Source organism: Bidens hawaiensis, unplaced genomic scaffold, assembly GCF_021521415.1.
Source record: "Bidens hawaiensis isolate Kalapana, Puna unplaced genomic scaffold, B.hawaiensis_p1.1 tig00004839_1, whole genome shotgun sequence".
NCBI classification, from domain to species: Eukaryota; Viridiplantae; Streptophyta; class Magnoliopsida; order Asterales; family Asteraceae; genus Bidens; species Bidens hawaiensis.
The window spans coordinates 1,381,989-1,392,059 of record NW_027491303.1 but is presented as its reverse complement, the minus strand read 5'-3'; the positions used below and the strand labels follow the sequence as shown (position 1 = coordinate 1,392,059).

The 10,071-nt window shown below is 37.0% G+C and overlaps 1 protein-coding gene across 1 annotated transcript; it reads left to right on the top strand.

The window, feature by feature from the left end:
• Positions 1-7,769: 7,769 nt before the first annotated feature.
• LOC143628235 (putative receptor-like protein kinase At5g20050) lies at positions 7,770-9,228 on the top strand. The gene has a single exon (XM_077097876.1). It carries the CDS (start codon positions 7,790-7,792, stop codon positions 9,194-9,196), a length of 1,407 nt encoding a protein of 468 aa, XP_076953991.1. The 5' UTR covers positions 7,770-7,789; the 3' UTR covers positions 9,197-9,228.
• The last annotated feature ends 843 nt before the right edge of the window (positions 9,229-10,071 follow it).

The following is a 10,071-nucleotide window of genomic DNA, read 5'->3' as shown; positions in this document are numbered from 1 at the left end:
GAGCTTGATTGACTCGATCCAGAACTCGTATTGGCACTTGACGCCATGAAGCATACATTAGGGTTTGCATACTGTTAGGAGACCCATCTTGAGAATTCTGAGTGTAGAATGCAGTGATCGGAACAGAACTCGAAGTGGTGCTTGTAGATAGAGAACCCCCATAGAGAGTAGGATTTTGGTTATCCTTAACAGGATTTTAACACTTCATATCGTACTCTCTTTCTTCCAACTTGTTAATGAACTCATCAGCGGTAAGTTCATCATTTCTGAAATAACCATTCTCTTTAAGCACAAGCAAAAATGTAGAATACGAAAGAGGCAATGCATTCTTCAATGTGTCAATCTTGTCCACTTCAGTTGGTTCTAATTTAACTGTAGACATCTCAGCAACAAGATGACAAAAAAGGTTAATCATTTCTTCCACAGTCTCATTCTTAAGAAGTGTAAAATTTCTGAATTGAAATTTCACCAACGTCTTCTTGCTCTCAAGTGTATTCCCTAAACTTCTGGTTTTCAAGGAAGCAAACAATGAAGCACACGTCTTGATATGGCTAAATTGATGGAATATACTCTCAGGTAGAGCCATAGTCAAAGTCGAATATGCTTTTGTCTCGCTCTCAGCCTCCTTGATGTCATTCGATTTATACATATTAAAAGCTTTTCCCGTGAAGCCAAGTGATACACTTCCCACTAATTGTGCTTTATAAACAACATCAAGATGTCTCACACTGCTTGGATGAACAGATCCAAGGTGAGCTCGGAATCTCGGTTCCCAACGTGCAAATTCCGACAACTTGAGCAGTTTGGGACACTTGTTGTGAGATCCAATTTCATTGTCCATCGTTAGCATTTGTTGCATTAATACATTCTGAGAAGAAAATGCGTAATACGAGGCTTGATTTGATGAAGCCATGATTTGACAAAATCAGAAAGTCAAAGGACTTATCTTGTCAAAATGTGAATCTTGGAATATATGAATGTCTACTGTTCACGAATGAACAATACTGTTTAAACGAATTAGCTTTCACGAATGGACACTTTTAACGAATGATGTAAAGGTAACAAATAAGCAGTGGCGAATGTGATTTGGTTAACGAATGAGAAATGTGTTATGGTTAAAGAATGAGGAACGAATGGTGTTATGGTCAATAGTGTTTTAACGAATGGTGTTTAGCGAATCATGTTTACACGAATGAGTACCAATAACGAATGATTCGTTATATCTAACAACTAAGATGGTTCATCATAACGAATCAGTCTTCATCATGAAAAATCAGTCTTCAAGCTTAAGGAATCAGTCTTCAAATGTTCAACAAAGTCTGAAATTCAAACTCAATCCAAATCCGTCCGAAACACCCTAAAACTTATCCCAATACACTCGGAAATCAATTCCGAACCAACACGAACACAATCCGAACTCAATTCCACCCAAACCAGACCTCAATTAACCTTTTCAAACTTTCATGTTAACCGCCATTAACGTAAAATCAAAATCAGTCCAATCCAATACCAAATCTCACTCAATCCTCCATTACCAATCCAATTACCTTAACTCTAACTCGAATTACTCTTAAACTAGCTCAATTACATTTAATCGATATACTCTGTTTCGCCAGAAATCGTTAACCGATGAATTAATTAATTCATGTTTCAATTGATCAATGTTGAGATAAAATGATATAATTACGAACTAAACAAGCACAAAGATTCGATCGACAGGCTCTTATACCCCTTGAGGAAGCCCGTATAGGATCTAGATTGATGATGACGACGTGATGTTCATGCTATGCATACGATTAGAACGAGTTACGTTACTGTGTGTTTGTGTGTGTAATCTGAGAGTATACAGGCACAGTAATAGTACACAAAACAATTCTCAAAACTTCGTTACATTAATGAATACATAAAAGGAGATATATATATATATATAGGCTAAGTATAAAATGAAAACCCACTTGAGTTGTGAAAACTCTAGAAACCCATTCTCAACCACATGTTTTTAATTAATGTTTATATCTTGTGGTCTACAATTAAAGTGAAAAAAAATATAAATATAACTTTTTCTCTCTCCTGAAAACATATATAAAAATTAGTAAAAAAATAGCAAAACATTTTTTTTTATGTTTCGATGTTTTGTATTAAATGTTACAACATATATTACATGTAACAAAAAAAAACGATGTTACATAGGGTTTTCGCGAGTTTTCACAACTCAAGTGAGTTTTCATTTTAACCTTACCCTATACACACACACACATATATATATAGGGGAGGGATATTTTGAGAACCATGTTGAGTTTTAAAAACTTAAGAACTTAATTCTTAGTCACACATTTTATTAAATGGATTGGATTATGTGGTTGAGATTAAATCTGACTAAAAAGTCAAAGTAAGAGAGAGAATAACGTTGTAAGTGATTACACTAATTTTTACGTCCGTTACACATGTGTAATAAGTCGACTCGGCGCGTAAAAAATTCTGTAATTTTTTTTACGTATATGTAACCTACATATATTACGTATGTGTAAAAAAAATTTCGAAAAAAAAATTGTTACACTGAGTTCTTTCGAGTTCTTAAAACTCAAAGGGGTTCTCATTTGAAATATCCCCTATATATATATGTGTGTGTGTGTGTGTGTGTGTGTGTGTGTGTGTGTGTGTATATAGGAGATGACCCATTCATTAAGTTATCCCTTAACAAATGGAGTCATTCGTCACATTAACCTTAACGAATGAACAGACTCATTCGTTATACATTTACTAAACAAAAGGCCCCAACATTCGTATGTCACATTCTTTAATCTTGGTTAACGAATGTGACTTACATTATAACGAATGTGACACATTCGTTACGGGGTAACGAATGGTCTAACAATGGAGCGAATGTGCTATTTCCCAAAATGCCCTTACATTAATAAAACATAATAATATAATAAAGACCGAGACGCTCAAGTCGTGTATCAACATGTTTAAATCTTAGTTAAGAATTTGATCCCAACAGGTCATTATCGAAGTAAATGCATCTTCATCAATCAAGGCAACACGTCAAACATCAAGTATCAATCCATACCAACGGTAAAAGGATCGAAACTTTACTATTCTAAACAATTACTCTCATTACAATTACTGGTTGACACGCCGGAGGGTGGCTACGAGAAGAACCCCCCCCCCCCCCCACTCCCCTTCTCGTAACGAGCTCACGGTGTTCTGTTTTGTAGGCTGAATTAGTAACAACTTGTAAGGATTGGTTAGCTTCATGATATTCAGTTGGTACATTACGTTAACCATACTAAGGATTGAACTAGAGTTTCTTCTACTTATGTATCAAACATCCTTTCGATGTATATATATACATGAATATTAGTTGTCTGCAATATTCCACGAATTCGTACTATCATATATAAGTTTTGGTTCACTTGGTTATTCAAACATGTAATTGTCGATAACGACAACTATCTAATGTTCCTTATGGTATTATTATTTCGGTTTTGAGTCAAGCTGATTGTAGTATCAGGGCTTTCCATTGCCTCACCAAAAACATTATTAACCAATAACGAATATAAATCATAAATTCATAACGAAAGATGCCTAATGAAATTATACCTATGAAACAACTATTAATGGTTAATCATAAATGCTCCACATAACGTGTATATCATATATCGTAGCTGATGTGATCAAAGGGGCATCCTCGGCATAAATGTTCAGCCCTGATACTAGCTAAAAAGTCATCTTTTCTGAAGTCGTTATTTACAAACTACGATTCATGGAACAAGATGTCCAACTGTAATAAATAAAAAACTAGTTAATAAAACACATAAACTGGTTGATTATGAGGGACAAAACCCGCTTATTTTGCATGATACGAAGCCGGATTGAAAGTCTTCTGAAGTGAACCGATCCAGCTAAACAATCAAACACGAGAGATCTATGTAGCAATTGGGTTCATAATTAATTAATTCATAAGAAATTGGTTACAACAAAGAGATGGAAAAACAGAATTCTATTACAACGAGAAAGGAGATGAGAGAACAGACTTTCTTCTACAAATTCATCATGCCATATTCCTTTATTTTCTTCGCTTATATTCGTTCGCTTTGCTGGCATACGGGACCGGGCTCGTTAGTTGGCCCTATTTCCGTCTCTTGAGTTGGGCTGCCAAGTAGGCTTGGATCAACGTTCATAAAGTTACCCCCCCCCCCTTCCTTTCAAATTCACCTTTTTCTCAAGGTGTAATGTTGAAACACTTTTAAACAAATCGGAGCAGCCCAAGTAATCCGTTGGAGAACCTATAGTCGGTATTGGACTTGCGTAACGGTGCGTTTGAACAAAGTGAGCACCTTATCTCGGTCTAGTTTGTTGGCATCTAAAACAGGCAGCCCTGTGAGGTCATGGGTGTAGTGAGTTAGGTGTTGTGGAATATGTCTATAAAAGAGCTGCAATTTTTGGTATTGCGTAGCCCGAGCACGCGCTAAAAGCACTAATATGGATCAAGTAGCGCATGTCAATAACGGTAAACGGTTGGGTCACCGGTGATTGAGACGGGGGAGGTTCCGGTGGGGGTTTTAAGGTGAAAACAAATCCCAATAGTAAGAGTTGTACACTACCCTGACCATCTGTAGTCATTGTTGGAGCAACCAGATTAATCAATGGAAATAATGCAGTCATGTACTTGAGACCATGATCAAGGTGGTAGCCTATAGTACCAAAAGCCATTGGTGTCTTGATTATATCAAAATAATTAGGCATTTCAAGTGCCATAGAATCTACAGATCTGTGAAATGGATCATCAACATCCAATTTCATGTTCTTTTTAGTCATTGCAATGGCATCACTCAATGTTTGATGCTTGTATGTTGGATTTTGATGCAATTTGAACTGAGGTGGATCTATCTGACTATTACTAAGTTGTTCAACTATTATTCTCCTTGACAGTTTAGCAACTCCACCAGCTGCCATGGATATTTCTTTAACAATAGAAATAATCATATAATTCGATATGTTTTGAATAATTTCTACCATTATCTAATATTTCCTTCTCTAATTCTGCTTGCATGCCACTCAAAAGCGAATTACGAGACTCTAACAAAGACGTGCCGACAAGGTTAAACATGTTGGTAATCCAATCAAAAGAATGCGTGTTAACAAAAATTGGGCCTGGATTGAAAGCAAGCCGCTACCTAACCATTTATCCCTGAAATTCAAATCATGGCATGCAATGAAATTAGTAAAACTACCAATATCAGGGCCAACCTGTTTTGAACCAGAAGCAGTGCCATCCGAATTCCCACTAGAGCTGAAGCTAGATAAATTTACAGTAGCACCCGGTAAAATATTAACTGCTGCCATATAAGAGTCATAGGAATTCGATGTAGGTATGAAGATGCATAAGAGTCTAAGATAGATTCATGAGAGATAATAGGCTGAGATGGTTGTTTGATAACTCGAAAATAGAGCAGGGTTGTTGTACCACCTTTCCAATGAACACGTTTATCCCAAATGTTAAACTTAAGTACCATATCAATAGCACCAGGTTGTGTGGCAGGAAAGAATATGGGGATGGTAGACTCAAGCCATGTTCACTCAGGCAATTCATCAAACGGTTTCACTAACCGAGTGACTCTAGTCAATACATTTGTTCTAAACCCAAAAGAAGAACCACCAATGGATTCAATCTTCTGAACATCACTAGGAAAATAAGATGTGGTAACTAAAAATTGACCAAACCCATGGTGAACATGACTATGCAACTCACTTATCCACGTGAAGTCATCAATAAATTGAGCAGGATGTGCAAAATACTGCATGATATGAGCAATAATGGTAGGTCCACCTTCCAAGAGCGAAATACGAGATTCAAATAGAGTCGCACCAAGATGGCCAGGCATGATAATAAAGTGATTAGAATAAGGAGTGCAATTAATATTCGGACCAGGATCAAAACCAAATGTCCTATCGAACCAATCAGCCCCAAGATTCGAACTAGAGCTAAAAAGGAATATAGCAAAACTACCAATAGTACCTAGCTTTGCACAATTAAATGTAATATTGGGTGGTGTAGGAACAAAATGTCACACCCCAACCTAACGACGAAACATACCGAGGCGCGACATAATCTGTATCATAGCTCAAAGACACTAGAATAAGTATAAAGTTTATCTAATTTATTTGTTACACCCCAACGTACGGCGGAACATGCCGTAGGTTGGGGTGTGACACAAAACCTTAATCGGTTGCGTGCAATTTACCACCAAAATGTAAATGAGGATTAGCAATTACGATAGCCGAACTACCAAACAAGAAATTCAGTGTACTAAAAGCAGGGATTATGAACTTCAAATAACCATTAAATCCACGGAAGAATCATTATCACAAGCTTTAGTTTCAACCATATCACTCTTCTTTGAATCATTTGCCAAAAGTAGATTTATAAAAGGTTTCGCACGTTTAAGCAAAACATTAGATATACCTATTTGACCATCATTTACTCCTAATTACACATGAACATCAATCACTGAGTCATTTTGGATTTCTAATAACTCCTCATTAATTATCCATGTTTTCATGATCTGCACTAACAGTTTCATTTTTAATGAGGTTAGGCGTTTCATCAAACACGTGGAGTGTAGAATCTAATGAAGGAAATAGATCGAGCAATTGAGGAAGCTTCTATTGAGTGTCGTTAGTAACTGATGCAATTGGACAAGCAATAGGAGGATTAGCACACATGCGTTTTAGAGAGCACCGCATCTTATTAGTATTCTCGATCATGGTTCTTATGTTATTAATCATTTCAAGGTTAGGGTTTCGTCTTGTCGACGATTCAATGAAAACAGTGAACCGATCCAGCTAAACAATCAAACATGAGAGATCGGGTTCATAATTCATTAATTCATAAGAAACTGACTACAAGAAAGGAGATGAGAGAACATACTACCTTCTATAAATTCATTCATGCCATATTCCTTTATTTTCTTCGCTAATATCCCTTCTCTTTGCTGGCGTACTGGACCGGGCTCCTTAGCTGGGCCTTTCCAGCCAATTGAACTTATCAACGTTCATAACATCTTCTATTATGTTAGTCTAAGTTGCATGTTTTCGTTTATTTGTATGTCTTTCTTTATAATAGAAACAATTTGTGACTATTAATTATGTACGTAATACACTACATGATCTAGAGAAGTTACGATTTTTGAAATTTTCATAATATTAACCTGATACTTGGTCAAGTTTTTATTTATTATATGTCGTTATCTTATATTATTATAAGAATGAATCTAATAAAAAACAAAAGTATAATATCTTAGTCTTCGTCTTTATTTTAATATCATTATTGTAATGATGCTGCTATGAAATATAAATTACACACGTATAGGTAGATGCACAACTACTAAAACTTTAAAGTCAATTATTTTCATCCAAACAGCATATTTTATAAAATATTATATTATTTGAATTTGAAGGTGAAGAAGCTATGAATAAACTTTTGATGAAGCCACATGGGACTTAAATTTTATAATTAAAAAACGTCAAATATTTGTGAAAAGAAGAAATACATATGGCAAATCACGGTACACAAATAAACAAATTAGAAAAGCAAGAAGAAATGTCAACCCTTTAACCAGTCAAATATTACACACCGGCGATTTATTCAAGAATTTAATTTTATATTTTTATGATCTATACAATTCATGCTAATTTTCTTTCAAACCAACAATCTACACAACTTTGATCACCTTTGTCCAATTTGTATACAATTTGCATATACTCATATTATGAAGTAGTTTTAATGGAGGACAGAAAAGCTAATATTATCACCATAGCAGCAATCTTCTTCCTCGTCATAGTCATAATAGTCGCCAGGGTGGTTCTAGATCGATCAAGATCATTCTTTTTAATAGTCGGGGCCGCTGCGGCGGCGATATTCGCCGTTGTAGTTGTCTACTTAATACGGCGACATCTCCGCCACAGACGGCTGGTTATGGAAACTAGACTCGCGTCCGAAGGCAGAGAGCTTCGGATCGAGTATAGTTTCCTCCGGAAAGTTGCCGGGCTTCCGACAAAATTCCGGTACAGAGAACTCGAAGACGCCACCGATAACTGGAAATCACTTATCGGTAAAGGCGCCTCCGCGTTCGTGTTTAAAGGGATATTAAAAGACGGGACCGCGGTTGCGGTCAAAAGAATCCAACATGAAGAGGAGAGAGGGGAAAAAGAGTTCCGGTCAGAGATCGCGGCCATTGCGAGTGTCCAACATATGAATCTTGTACGACTTTTAGGATACTGCATTCATAACAAATCAAGGTTTCTTGTTTATGAGTACATCCCGAACGGGTCGTTAGCGAATTGGATATTCTCTCGGCCTTCGTCCGGGAGAAACTCCGCCGGATCTGTATCCGGCGGATGTTTGTCGTGGCGCGTGCGGTCAGCAGTCGCACTCGACGTAGCGAAAGCGTTGGCGTATTTACACAATGACTGTCGGTCAAAGGTGGTCCACTTGGACGTGAAGCCGGAGAATATTCTCTTAGACGAGAATCATCGTGCCATCGTGACGGATTTCGGGTTATCTAAGTTGATATCTCGTGACCAGAGCCGAGTTCTGACAACTTTGCGCGGGACCAAGGGGTACTTGGCGCCCGAGTGGTTGTTAGAACTCGGAGTTACCGAGAAGTCAGATGTATTTAGTTACGGGATGGTGTTGCTAGAGATCATTGGTGGGCGTCGAAACGTGACGGTCATAGACACGGACGGGGGCGTTGACCGGTCAAAGAGGAAATTTCAATACTTTCCGAAGATCGTGACCGAGAAGATGAAGGCGGGGCGGATAATGGAAGTCGTAGATCAACGGTTGCTAGATCATGGAGGTGTTGATGAGAAAGAAGTGCGGAAGATGGTGCATGTGGCATTGTGGTGTATACAAGAGAAGGTGCGGAGGCGGCCGAGTATGGTGGAGGTGGTGAAGTGGTTGGAAGGGCGGGCGGCCGTGGCGGAGCCGCCGGAGACTCAAATGATAGTGGTGGATCTTTTGAACATTGATGATGAGGATGGTGATGAGGGTGTAGGGCAAGATGGTAATAATAGGAAGAAACCAAGGGTTGTTGCTAGATTAGGTTCGCAATTGAGTGGTTGTTTGGGCACCGGTTCTTTGTCATCAAAATCGTTTTCGTATACAATGTCGATCATTTCACCTAGATAGATAGATAGATTATTTGGTAATAATGTGTTATGTGGAATAATTTGTACCTACATCTTACAAACAAAATTAACTATACATACATTCGTTTTTGATCAACACCTTGTTTGTTTGCTTCGAAAGTCTTTGTTGAAGAAAGAATCCGGCACAGAGGAATTAGGATTCCGGACTCATCGTTAGTGTTTCTATAATAAGAGATTACTTTTTACTATCACTAAACTCCCACGAATAGTATAAATATGTGTATGTAAAAAGGAGGGAAATTAACAACTCATACTCTCTCCAAATCTATCCTTAAATTAAACATTTTAAACCAACAAGTTAACATATACCGATAAGTTATTGCTCTAGGGTTTCATGTGTTTACTTTCAAATGTGAAGTTATGGTTTTAAATCTTGGAACTGTAAGGTTAAAAAAAAAGAGATTTTGTTGTTAAAAAAAAGGTCGGGCTTCTCTCTAAGTTCTTTTAAGCAGTTAATTAGTTAGAGTATTCTCAACCATCCCCTAAAATTATGTGAAGGGAGTTTGTAAATTATAGGGTGGAGTTGTGATTGGTTGTGGGTGTAAATTATAGGGTGGAGAGAGAAAAGGTAGTGATTTTTTATAAATTTGGAGAAAGGTAGTGATTTCTTTGTAAATTATAGGATGGAGAGAGAAAACCATAATGATAAAGATATAAAAAGTATTATTTAATTGAACATGAGAGATAAATATAGTAATTTATAGTATAATTATAGAGATGGAGATGATGGATGAGCTAGAAATGCTCTTAGTGGGTTATTAGATTGTAAGGCTCTATAAACAGTTGGTATTTTGCTTTGCGGGTATTATGAAGAAAATGAATTATTAAAAGTTGGGCCTCCCTCTAATTTCTGTC

Excerpts from the sequence above, each read along its gene's own strand:
- LOC143628235 (XM_077097876.1), top strand. The coding sequence starts at position 7,790 with ATGGAGGACAGAAAAGCTAATATTATCACCATAGCAGCAATCTTCTTC.